Below are 22,506 nucleotides of genomic sequence, written 5' to 3'. Positions count from 1 at the left end.
CACAAACTCTGAATTTTTTTTTCTTCATTATGCTAATTGCCTGTTTCAAGCTTTAACCTTCAAACATCTGGCTGAAACTCACTGACAACATTTACAATTGGTGAAGGGAGGCTGAAAGTATAAGAAGTGGTAGTGTTGTTTGACTATGGTTTATATACTATAATTTATTGTCTTATCCTTTACAATCACAACCAGAAAATACCCAGGTCATTCTAAGTCAATGCAGTATCCATTTACTAGTATTTCTGCTGTGATGATGTAAATTTGGAAATAAGAAGGAAACAGAATATGACAAGAACTGTACATAGTAGTTTATCAACCCTGTTTAAAAGCAAGCAATATTAAAAAAAAATCCTCATTTATGGTGGAGGATAACTACTAATGAAGTAATTTTTCTTAGCTAGTACAATTGGAAAAACACACATTGGGAGCAACAACCTACTTTATGTAATATTGCATACTAATACTCCTGAAGAAAATACGCTATTTTGACTCCTGCAATTACAGGAATATAGTGCACAGGCACAGGCACAGGCACAGTGTACGTATAATAGTTTAGCTAATCAAGTTTAATACTTGCCTTTTCTATGGAAAAGAAGTACCTTATAATTGTTACGTTTTTCTGAAGAACGTGCTACATTACTAGTGCTACCGAATATCCAGGCAAGCAGTAATTAATAGTATCATCAAATGTGGATTGTTTAAATAAAAGCACTTTTGCCTTAAACATTTTAAGACCTATATAATGTTTAAACCATTTTAAAAAAAAATTTTAATTAACTTAATTACATGAAAATATTTTTACCATTTAATTCTAGCATAAAGCTAAATTCTTTAATGGACAACACTCCTTAGACTTAGGTCTCAATTCTCATATGACTAAATTTAGTCATGCAATTAATTTTCTGCGTTGAACTTATTTTTATTTACATATATCTATGTATATATGGAGTCCTGGTGTGGTGCTGTGGGTTAATGCACCAGACTGCAAAGCCATTTGAACTGCAAGGTTGGCAGTTCAAGCTCACCAGCTGCTCCTCAGAAACCCTATACAGGGTTGCTATGGGTCAGAATTGACACGACGGCACTTAACAACATGTATATATATTTATACTTCTATAAACTATATAATACTGCTTTGATAAATAGTATCATTCAATGTATATATATATATAGCATAATTTTAATTTAATAATTCAATGTTTTTATTTCAATAATTTTTCAACTTCTACTTGTGCATAATTATATACAGCATATGGCTATGTTATCATTTGCTATGTAGTTTCCTAATTAATAGATACTAGGTAATTTCCAAGTTGTTAATAAAAACTTAAATGCAAGTATCTTTTTGTATGTTTTGTATGCATGTTTGTATGGATGTATATGTGTGTATGTTTATTTTTCTAATACAGATTCCAAAAAGCTCATTCATTTGTTCATGGGTATTGTACTTTAAATCTTAATAGATATTGCAAAAATGTTACTCTAAAGTGGCGACAATTAAATTATATTATACCAGCAAATTACAAGTAGCTGCTTGCCCACAAATTTGCCAATGTCTAATAAAATTAAGCACCATAATTTATTCTGATAGTAAAAATAATCTGTTATTTTAACGTTTCTCTAACATGAGTTTATATTTATTGGTCAAAGAGCTAGTTCTTTGAAAATATTCCCGAAATAGATAAACTTTGGGAAAATAGTATTTAAAAAAAAACAGCAACATTATATATGAATGTAACACTGAGGGAACAAAAGAAGACATATGAGAATACAATATATAATTTTCTAACAATTATTTGAAAAAGTGGATTTTGAAAAAAAGACCTGCGCCAGTAAAGATTATAGACTAGAAAGCGCTATGTGGTAATTCTGCTCTGTCACATGGGATTGCTATGAGTTGGAATCGACTCAACAGCATCCAACAAGTAAAATGTTCCATTTTCTAAGAAAAATGGATTTCTAAAATTAGCTCAAAAAACCACAGAAAATCAGAAGAGCTCAATGACGCTAAAAGAACCAGAAATGGTAAGAAAATGTTAAAAGTTCAAATCTATTAAACTTTCAAGGATAAGAAAATCTCTACAATTTTGTTCCAAACACGGCAAGTTATACAACTTATTTTAATGATGCTAGAATACTCCTACAGTCCATGTGTGGTGCTGATGAGCTGAGACTGCTAACCAAAAAGGTAAGCAGTTCAAACTCACCAGTCGCTCCTTGGAAACCCTATACGAGATACTCTATGAGTTGGAACCAAATCAACAGTACTAAAAACAAACAACAATAGAATAATCCTAGAACCCTAGTGTTGGGCCACTAGCCGAAAGATTGGCAGTTTGAATCCACCAGCTGCTCCTCAGGAGAAAGATGAGACTGTCTGCTCCCATGATGATTCACAGCCTTGAAAGCCGTAAGGTTCAACTCTGTCCTGTATAGGACCACTGTGTGTCAGATTCGAATCAGCAGCAGGGGGTGGGCAGAATAATCCCGATTCTAAAACTATGTAAGGATAGTAGAAGAAAAAAATCACAAAATCCAAAGTAAAATCTTAAGAGATTTTAATAATGTATTAAAAACATACAAAACAAACATGTGAGTAAAACTACCTGATCATGTGAACAAATCCTGGGGGGTTGGGGGTGAGGGTACACCTTTGAAAAACTTAATAACTATTCATGACTTTGACAAAAAAAAAGAAAAAGAAACTTGCAAATCCCTCTTAAGTAAGTTGCAACAAATTAGAGAACTTTTAAAATGTGATTTAAAAAAAAAGAGTAACAAAAACCTACAACAGATATATTACACACACACAAAGGTACATAGATTATTAAGTGACCAAATTATAATATTGTATGAAATTTCCCCCTTAGGAGCCTAATGTTTTCAAGAAATTCTGAAGGACTGCCAAAGTAGGCGATTAATGTAGGAGATTGTACTTCTGATAAACAGAGACTAGCATGATTACCTGCTTTAGTGCCTTCTTGCTGTGCTTCTGTGATGGAGAAATGACTTTACCTGCTGCAATGGAGGGTGATGGACAGCCTGACTGGGGGGAGGATGGCTGTGACAGTCTAGACGATACTAGGGGGAAAAGTGACAATAAAAAATTATGTCATCAGACTTGGTATCAAGCACCATTCCTTCCCCAATCATATGCTGCTACCTGTGTTAAGAACTGTGATCAAACACTTTGGGGAAGGATCTTCTTTTTGGAGTTCTACTGCAAACAGCCTCCCTTTTCAGTTTATTTCCTCAGAAAGCTCTATTCAAGGATGATAGGATGGGGAAGGGATGTGTGTTAGTATTCAGTACTTTAATTTTTCAATGGAAAAATTATAGAGATTGAAGAAGCAGGAAGGAGAAGAGACTAAGTCATTAAGTTAGATAAAATGTAGAAAAGATTCCAGAGTCCTTTAGACAATATCAATGATCTAGAGATACACTGGAAGGACCCTGTACTGACAGAATGGGGCTCAGTTTTCCCATCTTTCAAGCAAGGGTAATAAAGCCATTCCATCTCAAACACTACTATAGCATTAATGCTATAGTATTATTCTTTCACCTCTTAAATAGTTTTAGATTCATGTTAGAGGGCGCTTTGGGATTTCTCCAACAGAAGCAATGTAGGTTGCATTGGATGTAGTCACTATCTCCTCCTTTAGCATTAGCTGTTTTTATAGCCTGTCACAGCTGTGCCAAACATTAGAGAATCGAGTCCTGGTGTGGCGCTGCAGGTTAATGTGTTGAACTGCAAGGTAAGTTTGAAACACATGGACGGCGGTTCAAGCTCACCAGCTGCTCCTTGGTGACAGGGTCGCTATACATCAGAACCAATTCGACAACACTTATCAACAAGATTCTTCCTTCAAGATCTTATCCTCTTAAAATAAACTGCAATTAGCCCTTCATTTGAGTTCTGTTAAATTTTAATGGTGTTGGTGGTTATGTGTTGTGGAGTCAGTTCCGACCCACAGCAATACTGCATAGGGTTTCCAAGGCTGTAAATATTTACAGAAGCAGAAAGTCTCATCTTTCATTTGTGGAACAGCTGTTAGTTTCAAAATGCTGAATCTGAAGGTTAGCAGCCCAACTAGTCACCACTGTGCTACCAGAGCTCCTTTTAAATTTCACTAGTGTAATATGACCAACAGAAATGATTGATTCAGATCCCTTAATAATAAAAATATTGAAATTATAATCACTACTGATAGTGATGATTCTCAAGGAGTGCATGCTTACTATATTGCCTTCCCTCCTCTTTCATAGTTGTTGGACCAAAAGTTCTGGGAGGCAAAATGCCCACTGAGGTGTTAAGATACCATGTACAGTATAAGCAGCTGACATGACAGTGAGGAACCATGGTTCAATTCAAGACATAAGTTTGGAATACAGCATTTCAATTTACTCTCACTGATGTTTGGAGAAAGGAATACACTGTGTATTGAAAGAAAACAACAGCAAGCAGTATTTAGAAGATGACTTATTAGCATTCTAAGCTTTAGCTTTGTGTCTCAATACTTAAAACAGTTTATATGTAAGGAAAAGAATTAACAAAGACTCCATGTGACATAAAACTAAAGAAATTACAGTTGACTGTAATGCATCATACGAAAACGGAGTTAGGTAATTCTTGAGAGAGTTGTGCAGGAAAAAGTAACCATATATCCTCAGTGTACTTAGATGCTGATCAAGGTTTTTTTTTTTTTTTAAATAACAGCTTTGTGGAGATTTAATTCACATAGCATAATCTTTTTTTCTTTAACAATTTTATTGACATAATTTATGTACCTAGTGAACAATTCAATGGATTTTAATATATTCAGAATTATGCAACTATCATCACAATCAAATCTCAACAGCTTTCAAAAAGACCCCACTGCACCCATTTTCTGTCACTCTTCTTCTCTGCTACAAATCTTAAGGGACTCTCTATATTGATGGATTTGTCTATTCTGAATATTTCATGTAAATGGAATGATGAATGAAGTATGTGGTTTTTATGACTGTTTCGCCTAGCATGTTTTAAAATCTCATCCATGTTATAAATGTATCAGTACTCCATTTCTTTTAACTGATAACTAACATTTCATTGCATGCATATGTAACAAAACCTGTGAGAGATGGAATTTGATGGGACTGCTCTGTTCTTCCAGGTCTTGCAAGTTTTACCATTTATCTATTGCTCTCTATTAATGGAAAACATCTGCTTTGCTTCTCTGATAGGTTTATGCCTTGTGTAGGTTCTAGTTTTCCCAAGTTTTACTGTACCACATTGTGAATAACTGTTTACCAGTGATGGACATTTTGAGTTCTTACACTCTTTGACTATTATTGAATAATGCTATGAAGATCAACCACGTACAAGTTTTTGTATGAACATATGTTTTCAATTCTCTTGAGTAAAAACTAGGAGTGGAATTACTAGGTCTTATGATAACTCTAAGGAACTCTGTTGTGGCGCTGTGGGTTAATGCACTAGATTGCAAGGTCGATTTGAACCACAAGGCTCAAATCACCAGTCGCTCCTTGGAAACCCTATATAGGGTTGCTATGGGTTGGAACAGACTCGACAGTACTTAGCAGCAATAACAAGGAGCCCTAGTGAGCCAACTGTTTAGTACATACTGCTGTTAACAGAAAGGTTGACAGTTTGAACCCACAATGGAGAAAGATGTGGCAGTTTGCTTCCATAAAGACTATAGCCTTAGAAATCCAACTACGAGTTGGAATTGACTTGACAGCAGTGGGATATGTGGTTAAATTCATGTTTATCTATTTGAGGAACTTCTTAAGTGGTTGCAACTATTTTTATAATTCTACCAGCAGCATAAGAGGATTTTGATTTTTCCATATTTTCAATACTTGCTATTGGTTTTTTTTCTTATTTGAATATTGCTTTTAACAGGAAATCATGAAAACTATTACTATCTAATTATGTTTATTTTCTTTTTAATGTTTTCGATAAATCTCAGACTTCTCATTTGTTCCAAATACTGCCTGATTATAAACAGAAAGCCAACAAACCAACCAAAATATTCCCATTAGAAAATATTGAGTTCTACTTTGTAGCCTAGAAAGAGACATCAGACTATTTGTAATTTTCAAGGGCAAACTGCTTCAATGTTTACCCCCTTAAAGTAAAAGGCTTTCTAGTAAGTAAAACTACAGCCTATTACAAAGCCAACCAAAATAAATTATGAAAATTCCAGCACCCACCAGTGAGGGAACAGATTTAATACTCAATGCCAATGACTGACTGTTCTCATAACTTCATAAAACCTAAACGTAACTGCTCATATTTTCTAAATAGTAAAGGCTCAGAACTAGAGTCCTGGTATGGTGCTGTAGGATACGCACTGGATTGCTATCTGCAAGGTTGGCGGTTCAGCCAACCCTACTCGAAAACCCTACATAGTGTAGCTATGAGTTAGAACTGACGCGATGGCACTTAACAACAATCAGCTCAACAAATGATGCCAAGCTTATCTTCAGTAATACACTTTAGCGCCTATACTGATTTTCTTCAAAAACATCATTTTATTAATAACAGTAAGTAAATATTAAGTATTTTCTATATGCCTACTTAACACTGCTTGACGATTGTAAACTTCATATATATTATGTTCATCTGCATATTGTGATGGTATTACATAAACTTTACATTGACTTTTAAATTTCATGTTGATAATTTTCACAACCCTATTTTGTACACTTAGGCTTTTTCCTTTTTGAAACAGTACGTTAGAGAAGTTTGGTGATTCATTTGAAAACAAACTTTTTCTACTGTGTTTCTCTACTTTCAGTTATTACATTCTTTACCTTTCCATGATAATCTTCACCTTTCTATTGACTTGCCAGCCGCTACTTGGAAACTATCCAGGATTTCTGAGAAGAGACTGGTGAGTTTGAACCACCAACCTTGTGGTTCAAACTGACCTTATAATCGAGTGCTTATCCCACAATGCCACAAGATGACAACTCTGCAGATTCCATAGAGCAGTTCTACTCTGTCTTATAGGGTGACAACACCAGCACATTTGAAAGAGCCTTTGTCTTTTTCAGATTGTTATTTCTGGTACTGTTCCATATGCTGTTTTATTTTAATTATTTTGAATTTGATGTTTTATTTGTAGTCTAAAATAAAAATTGCTGCAAATGTTCTATCTGCATTTGAAATGGTTTTTCTCTATTATAGAAACCGAGTGTGTGTGTGTGTGTGTGTGTGTGTGTGTGTGTGTATGGAGCTACCTCACTGATTATCTCATGAAGTGTTCAATATGTTTGGAGTATATACAAGAATGAAGCTTTTACTAAAACACGCAAAGTAAACTATGTCAACGGGGTAGGCAATTTTCTTAAGAAACAGACACATAGGGAGGCTTCAAAATGTTCATGGAAAAATGGAATTAAGAGAATTGTATATTCTAGCAATTATAAGAGACTGAAAAGACATGCTTAAGAGAAGGGGGTAGTTATTTGCAATATAGGTATTCATCGACAAAATATATGAACAAGTTCTACAATCACACAAATTAAGACTAATACAAAAAAGTCACAGAAGAACTACTCAACTGGCTAATAAATAATGAAAAGAGGTTCAATTCCACTAGCCATTATGGAAAGGCAATTTAAACCAAATGAGATACTAATACCCACCCAACCCTAAAGACTAACAATATACTAATATTGCAGATAATACAGAAAGACATAAAACTCTCACAAATTGCTAGTAGGAGTATAAATCGGTACAACCACTCTGGAAAAGTGCTTGGCAGTACAGGTAGTCCTGACTTATGGCAGGGTTCAGTTCTGACAACTCCATCACCAAGTACCTTCTATTGAAAGAGGAATCTTTTTAATTTTTACTTTTTAAAATGTTCATGACTATTACCTTGCATTATTAGTATCTTTACAAATATGACATTAATTGTCTTTGGGAATAGATTAAGAATGCTACCATCAGCAAATTATAATGCTGCGATATTATATGTAGTACAGATGTAAAAAACGAAAACAAAAAATGCAGTTCTCAAACTCAAATTTTTATACCATAGTCAGTAATTCACAAGACATTAACTGCTTATATCCAAAGAAAGACATAAAAAAAAAAAATTATAATAATCAAAACCCACAAATAACCTAAAATTTATAAATGGTAGAATGGATAAAAAATTGGGGTACTGTAAAATATTGACACAATGGAATGCTTGTGTTTTAAGAATATGATTTATCACTACAAATAAGAACATACATGAATCTTACAAACACTTGAGTAAGAAAAAATTACTATGGTACAACTTGTTGCTGTTGTTGTTAAGAGCTGTTACTTAAGTCTATTCCAACCCACAGCGACCCTGTTTCCAAGGAGCAGCTGGTGAGCTTGAACCATTGACCTTGCAGTTCAAATGACTTTTCAGTCTGATTAGCTCACTCACAACTTACATAAACCTTAAAATCTGTTTTTGCCCCCTTCCAAGACTAAGACTCAAGGGGAATACACGAGCAGGCATGTTGTCTGACTGGTGACCACATTGGTCACCAATAAGAGAAAGTGAAGGAAAAACAGCAAGAAAGCTGTGAGCTAAGTCCTACCTCGTTCAATAGACTTAGTTTGCAGCTTCATTGCTGTTTTTCCCTCACTTCCGTCACCAATCAGAGTGCATGTCTGCTTCTGTATTCCCATTGAGTCTTAATCTTGGAAGGGGTTTGCCCTGAGGGGACCCAACCACTTGCCCTGATGTCTCCTGGGCAAGCAACTTGCTTGTTCTTGTAGTAATCTGTCGAACTGCCATTACTATTTTGTATTTTTCCTGTCGGTCTTTCTCAAGAAGTATCTTCTGTTCTTCTAGTCACTCCAGGCTGATCTGCTTGTCCTTTCAAATGGAAATTTTCACCTCAGAAGATTCTGGGTGAGGTTCAGGATTCTACCTAAGGTCTTATGTAATGCAGAGGCTCCCCAGGAAGCCTCCTTCACTGGGCACATAGTAGTCCCTAAACTCAATTTCTTAATGTAAGCTCCATTATTGTCAGTCAATTATACACGTTTCTGTAAGTAATTATACCAGTCATTTAAATTCCTAGGGCCCCTAGTTTTTTCATTCTTAAAAACTAGAGGTCCTGGGAATTTAACTATGTCAGTACAGTCTTTTTAACATTATTAACTAAAGAATAATAGGTGCCCTATAAAGTTTTTTTGTTTTTGTTTTTTAAGACTATGAAACAAAAAGACGTTAACAGGAACCACATGAGGACTGTAAGGTAGATGCTTAATGATTTCTCCTATTGAAACTCTCCTAACACGGTCCTTGTTTGATGAGGGGATGAAACATCATTGTATTGGAGAATGACTCTCTGCTGAAGCTTTCCCAAGTATTTTTCTGCTAAATCTTTGGCTAACTATCTCAAAGTATTCTCATAATAAGGAGATGTTTTCATTCTTTAGTCCTCCAAAAAATCAACAAGCAAAATGCCTTGAATATCCCAAAATTCTGTTGCCCAGACCTTTGGTCTTCACTGATTCACTTTTGCTTTGACTTGACCACTTATACCTCTTGAGATACTGCTTTGACTGTGCTTTGTCATCAGGATCATACTGGTAAAGCCATGTCTTATCTTCTGTCATAATTATTCCAAGACATGCTTCAGTATCTTGATCCCACTTGTTGGGCTTGTCCTGCAGCTGGGCGCAACAGCTTTGGCACTCATCAAGTAAAAGTTTGGTCCACTTGTATTATTCAGTCAGAACTGTGTAAAACTGAACCAACGGAAATATCTATGATGTTGGGTATTGTTTCTGCTGTTAACTGTTGACCATTTTCAATTAGGGCACAACCAAAATTGTTCCCTGGCATCGTGGATGGTCTGCCAATGCAACTTCAGTATCATCTTGTCTCTTAAAACAAGTGATCTGTTTGTAAACAGTTGATTTCTTTGGAGGTATTACCCTCATAAACTTTTTGTATAGCATCAATGATTTCATCGTTCTACCATACAAGATTCAATGTAAATTTGATCTTTGTTCTTGCTTCAATTTTAGTAGAATTCATGTTGCTCTGTCAGGGCTCTTTTGAATTTGAAGTCTTATCCTTCTTAGTGCCTCAAACTATATCCTGTTTCATACATGTTATAAGTTAGTATGGGTTTATTTTGTTGCAAAAAAATTTGATATCCATAATTTTCATAAGGTACATTTTCTGTGAATTTTTTGAAGGTCCCTTGTATTAAAATTGTTCACTGTGAAAAATTATAAAGCTGGTGTGATTTGTACACTTTTCTGAATACATGTGATCCTTTTTCTAAAAAAGTGCTTTTTCTAAAGTTTGTTTCTAAAGACAAAAACAACAATAACATTTTACATAAAGTTTGCCTATCTATCTCACCTTTTATTCTGATACACTGTTGCTCTGTTAAGTGCCATCCAGCAACCGTCAGAGCAACCCTATGCACAAGAGAATGAAATAGTGTCCAGTGCTGCTCCAATCTCACAATCACTGCTACTCTTGAGCCCACTGCTGTTGCCACTATGCGAATCCACCTCTCTTCCTCTTTCTCTCTGACCCAACACTTCACCAATCATGATGTCCTTCTCCAGGGACTGGCCCCTCCTAATAATATGTCCAAAGTATTGGAGACAAAGTCTGGCCATCCTGGCTTCTAAAGAGCGTTCTGATGGTACTTCCTACAACACAAATTGTTCTTTTGGAGGTTCATGGTACTTTCAACAGTCACCATACCTCAAATACATCAATGCTTCTACAATCTTCTTTGACACATTAGAAAAATTATTTATCCAGATTACAACTTGCCCATAACTGACTACGAGTTTTGTACAGTTCATTTTACTACCTTAAACTTTCTTTAAAAGTCCATGAAACACAGTCGCTCCATATGATAAGCACGTGACTGCAAACCACAAGGTCTGCGGTTTGAATTCACCAGCCACTCCACAGAAAAAAGGTTCCTGCAAAGACTCAAAAGCCTTGGAAATCCGATACTGGGTCGCTGAGTCAGAATTAACAACAACAATTCACTCATAATACAGGTATACATACAACTGTTAGCTTCTGTGTACAAACTGTTAGCTTTCTATAAACTAAATGTTTGATGGAGATATTTCTCTCACTGTTTTTGAAGGCGAAATAAACTACTATCATCTTTCTGCTCTAGTTTCTCTCATACCCTTTTCTCTGTGGATAATCTCTGCTTTCTGACTTATTCCTTCATCTCCCTTTTCTCAAAGGATCAATACAATTAGTGTGTCGATTCTACTCATGGAAGTAGAGGTATTTTCTGTTCTGGGGGTGGGGAGGAAGGGACGATATTATTTTTTCTTTTTAAAAATGTATATATATATATATATATGAAAAAAAATTAAACGCACATTACCAGTAGTTTGTACAGCTGACAACTCATCTAAGACACTGCTATTCAAATGTCCATTCAAACCATTGCTATTCAAATAAGTTCCACAGACAAGGTTTCCTAATACTACATTTTAAAATACACAAATACAGAAAAATAAATCCTTGTTTGAGAAATGAGTACTGGTATGGCATTTTAATTACATCAAGGCCTTGTTTGTAATCTTTTCTTATTGGGGAAGTGGAACTTACAGAAAAAGTCATTCACACTTCCTTATTACTAACTAGCTCTAGGGTATACTTTAAATGTCATCCTGCATCACCAAGGAAATATACATGTACAACATGACTTTCAACAGCAAAATGGAAATGAATTGTTATAACCTATATACCAGTGATTAAATATCATATCAGCCTAAACACTATGAGCAGAAAAATAAATCAAATAAACTAGTATATTAACTCAGATGTCACAAAGTCTATAAACAATAATCATATTCTTGCTATAAAGCTATGGTAATTTGGGAAAGTCACCAGTGTTGCCACTGTCTCCCTTCTCGAATCTGTACTACAGATTCTAACTGTCCTTAAAATATGACTGTTGTAAGCTAATAATGTATAAATAACGGGGACTAGTACTTAATAAAGATTAAGTAGTCTGATCTCAACCTCGACAAACTCCCCCTTCCAGCTTTCTGAAAACACCATAAACACACACTCTCAACCTTCTTGCTTTTTATTCTGTTCCATGATATATCTGATCTTTAGTGATAAGCTTTTCAAGAAAAGGACTGTATCACAGTGTTTTCTGTAGCTCATTCAATACTTAGCCGACATGGTCAAGTTGATTACTCTCCTGTTTATGTCACCACAATGTGATACATATAAACACAAGTGACTTATTAAATAATTTGCTAATTATCTGCTTTTCTTTCTATGCCTCTGAATAAGCTGAACTAACTTTAAGGGTAAGGTCAAAGATAAAGCTATACTAGAATACCTTCTTTTTCATTTAAAAAAGGTGTTCTAGTATAGGAGGGTGTTCTAGTATAAAAAGACACCTTGACTATCTAATAGCATAGCCTCATTTTCAATACCAAAGACAGAGTAACAACTCTCAGACACCACAAACCAACCCCAGAAAAGAACAAATATCTCCCAAAGGTCTCACCCCACATAAGTTAACTCTGGCAAAAGGAGTTATCCCCCAGTATATATTTTAAATAAGACATTACTATAGACATGTATCTCTGGTTCAGTAAATTAAAATATGTATGATGATTTTTTTTTAAGGCAGGCAGACTATGATATTTTAAATAATTCCAGACAAAATATGTTTCAAATTCCTGATTTAAAACTAATATGCAGTTTAGTTTATATTAGTTCATATTCCAGGAAATAATGAGTAATTCCTAAAAGATGAAAAAGGTGTATTTCAAAAAATTAATTTTTTCCCTAAAACACTTTAAAAGCAGACCAAAATCTAACAAAACTTTCCAATATCAGAAGATAAAAACAGTAAACTTCTGCAGTTGCTTCAGGCTATAATATTTATGTTTTGTTTTGGGGCAATGGCAGAGTCTTCACTTACTCTGATTCCATAGGAAACCAACCATTAGAAACAGCTGATTTTAATAGTCATCTGTATGGAGTTACTCCACCTTACCTTGGCTTGGAATTCCATAAAGTTCTCCTCTGAGCATTGTTTCCTGTCTGAAAGTTAGGAACCTAAACTGCAAACTTCTAAGTTCTTTCACTTTACATAGAAATTAAGAAACTCACTTCAATACTGGACTGAATTTCAAAGTCAGTTCGCTGTTCCTATTTGACAGAAACGTATCTATCAAGTTAAGTTTCTATTGATTTTTAACTGGAAGTATCAGTTTTGCTGGCAGAGCTCTATATTTTTGTACATAAAAGGAAGTGGGTTTTGATACTATCTCAATGTGCTTCCTGTCTTACAATGCATTTGAAATAAAGTGATGTTAGAATGAGAGTAAAAGACCTAAATAAGATAAAGGAATAGGCACAATTGGTTTGCTTTAACTTTATAGATCACTTCAACTGATGTAGAACCGTTCTGCAAACCAAACACTACATGCTATTACTATATCAAGGCTGACTACAGTTTACTTTTACAGAGTTTAAAGAAAATTCACACTGTTACTATATATCTGTATCTATGCCATATGCCATGTGTATACCACATGAATGAGAGATGTACTTTCCACAAAAAAACTAAATCATTCATTATTGGCAACTTGGAATCTGCCCATTTCTTGAGAATAGTAGAATGGGTGTGGCACTGTAGGTTAACTATTGGACTTCTAAAATCACAAGATCAGCGGTTCAAACCTACCAGTCACTCATTGGAAATCCAATACAGGATATCTGTGAGCTGAAACAAAATCAACAGCACTCAACAATCACAAAGTACATATGGGAGTCATGGTGGCACAGTGGTTCAGCACTCTGCTGTAACCCAAAGACTGATAGTTGAAACCCACTAGCCACTTTGCAGGAGAAAGAATACAGCCTTGGATACCCTATGGGGCAGTTCTACTCACTTATAGGGTAACTCTGAGTTGGAACTGACTCGACAATGGGTTTGGTTTTGGTTTAAAGTAATCATGAGATATCATGTATACCTCTCTTCCCACCTGCCAAACTGCATACCAAACTGCATATATACCACATTTCAGAATGGTACTCCCAGTTTCTCTGGGTAAAATTAAAATAGGGTATCCATAGAGTTCAAACCCAGCAGCCTCTCCTCGGAAACCCTATACAGGGTCACTATGAATTGGAAACAACTTGACGACTTAACAATAATAACTAGTAAAGAAACTTTACAGAACATTTCTTCTTAAGGTAAACTGAGGATAAATATTCAGTATTTTGACAATTTCTAGAAGACAAATTAATAAAAGGCAGTTAAAAAACAATTTATTTGGACCACAATTTTGAATTTGTTATTAAATTTTAATTTATGTTATTAAAATCTACCTACTAAGTAATAGACAATGGGGTTCTATTGATATTTCTTTATTCTTCTTCTATCATACATATTGCTATATGTGTGCTAAAGAAACACAGTCACTATTTAAAACAGTTACTGCAACATATGTTGTTGTTAAGTGTCCCTGAGTCGGTTCCAAACCATAGCGATCCTGTGTAGGGTTTCCGAAGAGTTGATGGTGAGATTGAACTGCCAATCCTATGGTTCAAACCGACCTTGCAGTCTAGCGCATTAACCTGCAGTGTCACAACAGGGCTTATGGTAGCTTTTATAAGACAGGACCCCCAAGTATATTCCAAGACCCTGACTTACTCTCGGTTCACCAGACTTAACTACTTTACTACTGATTTTCCCTGTTTCTAAACCCCATTTGGAACATGATTCTTTGTAATTGCTTCCCTTGCCTGATGATTTGGCTTGGTTCCTAATTTTGAACAACTATTTCAAAACTTGAAAGAAAGTTTAAAAAGGGGAGAAGGGAACAAAGACTGGGCCCTTCTCACATATGGCTCCACCTTTCCAAAAAAGGGTACTTAGTGAACCCTGAGAAATGCAAGACCCTGGAACAACTCCCCCTAACGAACTAACAGGGATCACTTCTAAAATGCACATCAAGAGGCACCAGCTGTGCCTGACTTTTATGTTATTTGTTCCTAATATCCGAAGTCTGCATTGCTTTCTTACAGCTAAAATCCTCTAGTTGCAATGTTTGCCCAAATTGCATATGTAATAGCTATATTAAAGAAAACAGATGATGTTACAAACTAATGGGTCATGTGTTAATTACCCCAACTCCTAAGTGCAAAGACTGGTCATCTGTAACTCAAAACTAAGACAATATCCTAATTAGAAAAAATCTTGGATGTTTAGGTTGCTCTTGAATATTGCTACATCAGCACATGTGAAGAAACCATCATGAAATCGCTTACAACTTGCCTTGCTATGTACAGCTAAATTTTAAAAAGATTTGTCTTCTTCAAGAAAACTCTAAGAAGCTACAGAAGAATCAGCAGGAACAGTAACACAATGCATCCTTAACTAGAAAGATAATCTCAGGGAAGCTCCAACAACAAGGATATTACTCTTTAAAGAAAGTTTTTTGGATGTGCTATGAAGGAAAATGACACTTTCTGCTCTTATAAAGATTTACAGCCTTAGAAACCCTATACAGAGTCATTATGAGTCGAATTTGACTCAATGGCAATGGGTTTTGATTAAGCAAACGCCAAAGGCAGATGACAGCACAGACCAGCAGACTAAATTTAGTCTTTGCTACTAAAAATGACAAGCATTCTTACAAAGGAGAGATTTGTTAGAGCAGTTAAGTATTCATATTTTACAAGAGGGACTATGATGGATGAATGTAAAGCTAATGTTCTCCCATATAAACTACCACATAATTCACAAAAAAAGCTTGAAAAAAAAGAGAGAGAAACAGAGAATGAGAGAGGCAAAAGTATAAAAGCATCCTTAAAAAAGGGCTATGATTTGCCAAGAGCTGAGAATAGCCCCCAATTAAAACCTAGAGTTGTACTGTGTGCAGTGTGGCAATCACTAGTCTTACGTGGCTATTGAAATTTTGGTTAAAAATCCAGTTTCTATGTCACACAGACACATGTAGCTAGTAGCTACCTAGGTGTGTTGGACAGCATAGAGACAGAACTTGTCTATCAAAGCAGGAAATTCTATTGGTCTGTATTGATTTGGTGGGTAAGGGAAAAGAGACTGACTGACCTGGAATCTGGGAAGAGGAACTAATAACAAGGCCATTTGTTCTTTAATATTCATTAAGTACTTTAGTGAGAGATCAGGTGGATTTACCTTTCCTTTTCCACCTGCTCTTTTTCCCTTCCTTGGTGCTGCCACCATCACTGCTGCTGCTGCTGTTCTCAGAACTCTGGGAATCTGACTGACCATCACTGCTTTCTTCTGAACCTTCTGATAGCTCTTTCACCCCATCCGGCACATCTTTCTGAAAATGTAGGCATCCAATTAGAATCAATCATTACCATTTCAGCAAATAGAACAGAATTTCTGATATGTATTGTTACAAGTTAATTGAGCTGATTAAATCCAAGTAAATGATGAAATGTTTAAAACTTTACAAACAGTATGACAGTTTGATAAAATGTATGCACATCCTTGTACATTATATGTGTGTGTGTGCTATGTATGTAGATGTGTGCCTATAAACACCATCATTATAAATTCAGATAGCAAGAAATAGGTAGCCTTTTTTTTTTTACCTTTTCAATCACGGGTTTTTAAAAATGGTAATCAGAAATGATACCTGTGTCTACAACAGCATGCTGTGATAGATGGTAGGGTTGTTCCAATACCAAAGACTGAAAAATTAAGGCTGTAGGGGCTTGAACTATGGCTTTATCTTCTCTTAACTGAGCACCACTGACCTTAACCTCTCATGCCTCAGTTTCCTTGTCTATAAAAATGAGAATGATAATAGCAACTAACTCAAAAGGTCATTCTGAAATTTAGTTAATACATGTAAAACGGTTAGAACAGATCCTAAGAGGTCAATAAATATTAGTTATTATGTTTATGTCGTACACACAGAAAAAATACATAAACGCATCAATGAATATTGTTGTTAAATGCCACCAAGTCAGTTCTGACTCAAAGCAACCCCATATAGGGTTTCTGAGGCTTTGAGGGAGCAGAAAGCTTCATGTTTCTCCTGAGAAGCTTGCTGGTGGGCTTGAATTGCCGATTTGTGTTCATCCTTTGGAACTACCATGCTCCCTAATGAATATTATTATCCCTAAATTATAAAATTATGGATGATTCGTTTTTCACTTTAAGTTAGTTTTTATTTTCCCAAATAATTTGTTTTCACAAGATCAAAAATAATTCTGACTGATAAAATGAAACCATACTAGTACCCACATGACACTGAAGCCAAGACCATACTTCTGCACTTGTAATACTTATTTTTCATTTAAATTTATGCCTTAATGCTATTTCTCCCTCAGTCATTTCTTATGTTACATATGTTCTTAAAATAAATATTCTATATTTTTCTTTCCTTCAAAATGCAGAACCACTTTTGTAAAGTTTGTTGCCCGTCAGACATCCTAACCTGTAGATTTGACTAGTAACTTAAAATATAATTCTCTTTTTCCCCTAAACTTGTTATCCCTCAGGATCTACTGCTCATGCTTAAAATCTTAGAATAACTTCGTCTTTTATATATCCACACCAAATGCTATACATTTTACTTCTGCCAAAGTCTTTGAGTCCCCCCACTCACCTTTTTGTTAGCTTAAGCCCCAATTTACCACTAGCAAATAATCATAACCAAACTTTTTCAAGTTTCCTTGTTTCACTTTCTTAAATATATCCTACTTAACTGATCTTCCTAAACATAAATTGTTTTGTGTTATTCTGAAAAACCGTGACTATTTCATCAAGCACACAAACACACGCACATGCTGCAACTGCTCAGCCAGATTTTCGAAGGCCTCCCAAGTTCAGTCTTTTCCTAAACACACGCTGAACTCCTTAACACACTAGACCAACACAGATACTATCTTCTAGCCATTCCAATTTATTCTAATTTTAAATCCACTATGAAGACGTCTACTTGTGCTTTTGCTATTAATTCCCCTGCCCCAGAGACCAGATCAAATCTTACATTAAAAGAAAAACAAAACAATAAAAACCCTTCTAAATCTCTTTAGTCAAAATTAATTTTTACTTCTCTATACTATCACACCACAAGGTCTGCTGTTCAACCCCTCCTGACGCTCTATGAGAGAAAGATGATATTTTCTGCTCCTGTAAAAATTTACAGCCTGGAAAATGTTATATAGGGTCGCTATGAGTTGTAATCAACTCAATGGTAGTGGATTTGGTTTGGTGTTACAGCACATTACATTCTGTTAGTATGCAATTATTTCAGTAACTATCATATGAGATTCAAGACATCAGGGATCACTGTTCATTCTCTTTAGAGACTCTACAGTGTCTAATATAGAGTAAATTTAATATATGTTGTCAATAATATGAAAAACTACAACAGTCAAAACCTAAATGAAGAAAGCCCCATGTTGGAAAACAATCCTTAATTCCAAGAAGTTTAACAAAGAATATCAAAAGGAGACATTATAGGTAGGTTAAATCTTTTTACTGTTAGTGGGCTATACACTATACTGAGCATAGAGATGATTATAGCTCAAAACTAAAAGCCTAAGAGTACAGAGCCCCATACACACATGGACACTGTCTTTCCCTGCCAAGCATTCATTCTCTTTGTGTTGATGAACTTCCCCTGAATGTCCTTTGGGGTACAGCCACTCTCCTCAATTCACCAGGACTGAACTTAACTACTACCTCAACCTTACAATCAGAGTGGTCAGCTGGAAGACTTGATACATTAGGCAACAGTGATCATTAAGGTATAGGCACATGGACCAAGCCAAGCCAACCAAGTAAATCAGAATTAACTAAAGGGCTCCGGCTTTAGTTCCTGGGACCCTTCACTACAGACTTAAAACTCACAGAGTAGCGATTGGGAGTGTGGTCATGTATGATGTGCAGAGAGCCTGCCTGAGAATGAAATCCAAGCAAAGCAGAGACAAAGACTGATAGCATTTATATGAGCTCCTGCATCCAGCCTGTGTTACCCTAGATTTTTTAGTTACAAGATCTAATTGTTTTACTCAAGCTTATTTGAGTTGGATTTCCTGTCACTTTTAACTGAAGGGCACTGGTAGATATGGATTCCTTCCTAGGGAAAGAATTAGGAATTAGCAAGCTTGTTATTGTGGTTGAAAGACTATGGGTTTATTACCTGGCCAACAAAGGACAAAAAACTTCCCATCTTCTCAACTTTGGCTTTCTCGATCATAAAAAAGTGAATGAATAATTACAATTCTGAATGCAAAGAAAAGTTAAGAGGAATATAGCTAGGCAGTATGCTCTACATAAGCCCTTTGTTATCCAAATGTTGTAAGGCTCCTTAAAAAAGTTCATGGGAATTCCATTTTATTTCATCCTATCAAGATCAAGGAGCCCCAGTGTAGTGTCACAGGATAACCAATCAACCTCAAAGTTGGTTTGAACCACAAGGTCGGCAGTTCAAACTCATCAGATGCTTCTTGAAAACCCTATAGAGAGTAATTTATGAATTGGAACTAACTGGATAGCACTTAATAACAACATGAAGATCATAAAGAACAACAACAAAAAATGATAAAGTTCTTTCTCTAACATACCTAAAAAGGTTAAAGGTAGAAAAAATGTATTGTCTACAAAGTAGAAAATACAGAGAAACCTGTGAGCCTGAAAGACAGGGCTACGAGGCTTCAGAAGTGTTCTGCTTTTGATGGGCGCAGCCTTAGCACTTTTCTATTACTCCTTTTATTAGAAAATATTTGAGTTTCTCTTCTGTGGCTGGTTTCTGCCTTATATTTGCATAGGCTTTTCTCCATTAACTTGTCTTAAAAGTTAGTACTTCCAATATGACAGATTCTGTCTCTATGACTTAAGTCTTATTTATATATAGAAACTTCTTAGTTTTTTAAATGGTTCCCAACAAAAATATTTACCTTCAATGTATACACTCCCATTCTACCTGGAACCTTATAGAAGATACCTTCTTCACCTCGGGAGTTTGTGTGTAGCATCGCATTCAGGCATGCAAGAGGGGAAGTCCCACTGCAAAACAAACAAGGAAGCACACACAAAGATTACTTTACAGCTCTAAGCAATCAGTATTAATTTGACTTAAAACACTTTTAATAAACAACACAAAATCTACCAATCTAGCGAGATGGTGCCATGGATAGAAACATTATAAATACATTGTAGTACAAGTTTTTTGTTTTTTTAATCTCCAGAATTAAAATAGGGGGAAAATACACACAAACCCTAATCAACAACATTAATCAACCCTTACATACTGCTGCACCAGGAGTCCTGGTGTGGTGCTGTAGTTTAATGTGCTGGACTGCAAAGCTGGTTTGAACCACAAGGTCGGTGGGGTTCAAGCTTACCAGCCACTCCTCAAAAACCCTATGCAGGGTTGCTATAGGTCAGAAGCAACTCAACGACACTTAACAGCAACAACATCATAGTTTCTTATTTTAAACCTATCATGAAATCACTTTAAAAGGTAACACACACACAAAAAGGTATTACATAGGCTTCTGAATATCTTGTATGCAGCAACTTGGTTAAATGCTTCTTAAGTTTACCATACATATAGTATTTTTATGTACACAATCAACTATCATTAATATATCATTTTCCTTTCCAAATGTAATCAGATATCATGTCATGTCTTTTTTACATATCTACCCAAACAATAGCAATATATTAACGAGCATTCTTGTTTTGTTCCTGTATTGATATTGACACTAAAGCAGAGTCTAATTCCGGTTTTATATTTATAATAGTTATTCACATATTAAGAAATAGCAAATTAAGAATCAGATACATGGTTTTAAACATACACCAAATGGAAGCAACATGTATTAAACAGTTAACTATCAACTATCAAACTGTGTATTAACTAGCATTAAAAATAACTACTCTCATATTAATAAAAAAAATTAGACAATACTTAAATCAAAACTTCTAGTAGATCATTATTCAAAATTAAAAAATAAAAATATTGCCAAAACTCAGGAACAGTCCAAAGGTTACAAGTTGTAGTATTTAAAGGCAGCACTGCAGTACTTAAAGGACACGTTCATTTTTCCAAGGAAAACACTGAAAACATGATTAGATAAAATATTAAGACATTTTACATAAGAAAAAACATGTAGCACACAAACATGTTGAAGGTCCCTATGATAGCAACCACATAGAAAGAATAATTTAGTGGTCTACAGTCTGTGGTTGGAGATGTATGGCACACTTAAGTTTGTTTAAAAATGTTCGCATAATACCGTGTTATTGTTTGTTGTTAAGTGCCGTCGAGTTGGTTCTGAGTCATAGCAACCCTGTATAGGGTTTTCCGATGAGCAGCTGGTAGATTTGAACTAGTGACCTTGTGGTTTGCAGTCTAGTGCTAGTCCTCTACAGTGCCACACCAGGAGTCAGCACTCCATGTGTAACTTCAATCAAGTACATTTGGAATATGTTTTCTGTTTAGTGTGAAAAATCCCATCCCTTGATGTACAAGATATACCAGCACTATTTATAAAGTTATTTCTGATTCTTTTCCCTGCTGTGACTTAAAACCTCACTGAAATTTTTGTACATTGAGGGGTGGAGATTTTCACAATACACACAAAAAAACATATTCCAAATATACTTACAAAACCAGTGATTAAGTAAAAACCAAAATCTTCTATACAGAGAAACATATAAACAAAACCATAGAAAATATATGATGCTTGAATAAGTATCTGCAAAAATAGGGAAAACAGATTGATAGTCCTAGCTGTTCTCAGGAAAGGAGTCTTGGTGGCACAGGGATTACTCACAGAGCAGGTAACTGAAAGGCTGGGGCTGTTGAAGCCCACCAGCCTGCTTCTGTAGATTACAGCCTTTGAAACCCTGTGGGGCAGTTGCTATGAGTCAGAATCAACCTAGGGTTTGGTTACTAGGGGTAAGAGGGAGAAGGGAAGAGGGAGCATTTGTTTAGGGAGCATTGAATTTATGCTAATGTGGAAGAAAAATTTGGGAAAAAATATTAAGAATGGTTATACAATTTGAATATAATCAACATCACTGCATTATACACGTAGATATTGAATTGATGTATGTTTAGTTGTATTTCTCCCTATTAAAAATAAATTCAGTCTGGGGAAAAAAAGGGTAATAGTTCTAAATTAAGAACTTCTTTCAAGAAAATACAAATAACCAATTAGGAAAAAGACATGAACTAAAGTATAAACAGTAGTGAGGTTGGCCCAGGATCGGGCAGTGTTTTGGTCTGCTGTGCACAGGGTCGCTATGAGTCGGTGTCGACTTGATGGCATCTAACAACAACAAAGTATAAACAAGTGACTTATACAACATGAAATGTAAATGACCAATAAATCACATGAAAAGAAACTCAAACTAATAGTAGTCAAAGGAAAGCAAATGAAAGATAGATGAAAGAAAGACATGCCGTCTTCAGCCTATAACTGACTGGAATACCTCAAAGGGGTT

The 22,506-nt window shown here is 35.4% G+C and overlaps 1 protein-coding gene across 1 annotated transcript in view; it reads right to left on the bottom strand.

Annotated features, from left to right (window-relative positions):
* Positions 1 to 22,506, bottom strand: part of ASXL2 (additional sex combs like 2 (Drosophila)) — a 200,668-nt gene that overhangs the window by 39,410 nt on the left and 138,752 nt on the right. The window contains exons 4-6 of the mRNA XM_006835227.1: positions 19,950 to 20,058; positions 16,204 to 16,354; positions 2,969 to 3,084 (exon numbers count right to left, since the gene is read on the bottom strand). Coding sequence (XP_006835290.1) covers positions 2,969 to 3,084; positions 16,204 to 16,354; positions 19,950 to 20,058 — 376 coding nt within the window. The remainder of the gene's footprint in view (positions 1 to 2,968; positions 3,085 to 16,203; positions 16,355 to 19,949; positions 20,059 to 22,506) is intronic.

This window comes from Chrysochloris asiatica, unplaced genomic scaffold, assembly GCF_000296735.1.
Source record: "Chrysochloris asiatica unplaced genomic scaffold, ChrAsi1.0 scaffold00016, whole genome shotgun sequence".
Classification (NCBI taxonomy): Eukaryota; Metazoa; Chordata; class Mammalia; order Afrosoricida; family Chrysochloridae; genus Chrysochloris; species Chrysochloris asiatica.
Note: the sequence above shows the minus strand (reverse complement) of the source record. Positions and strands in the feature narration are given on the sequence as shown.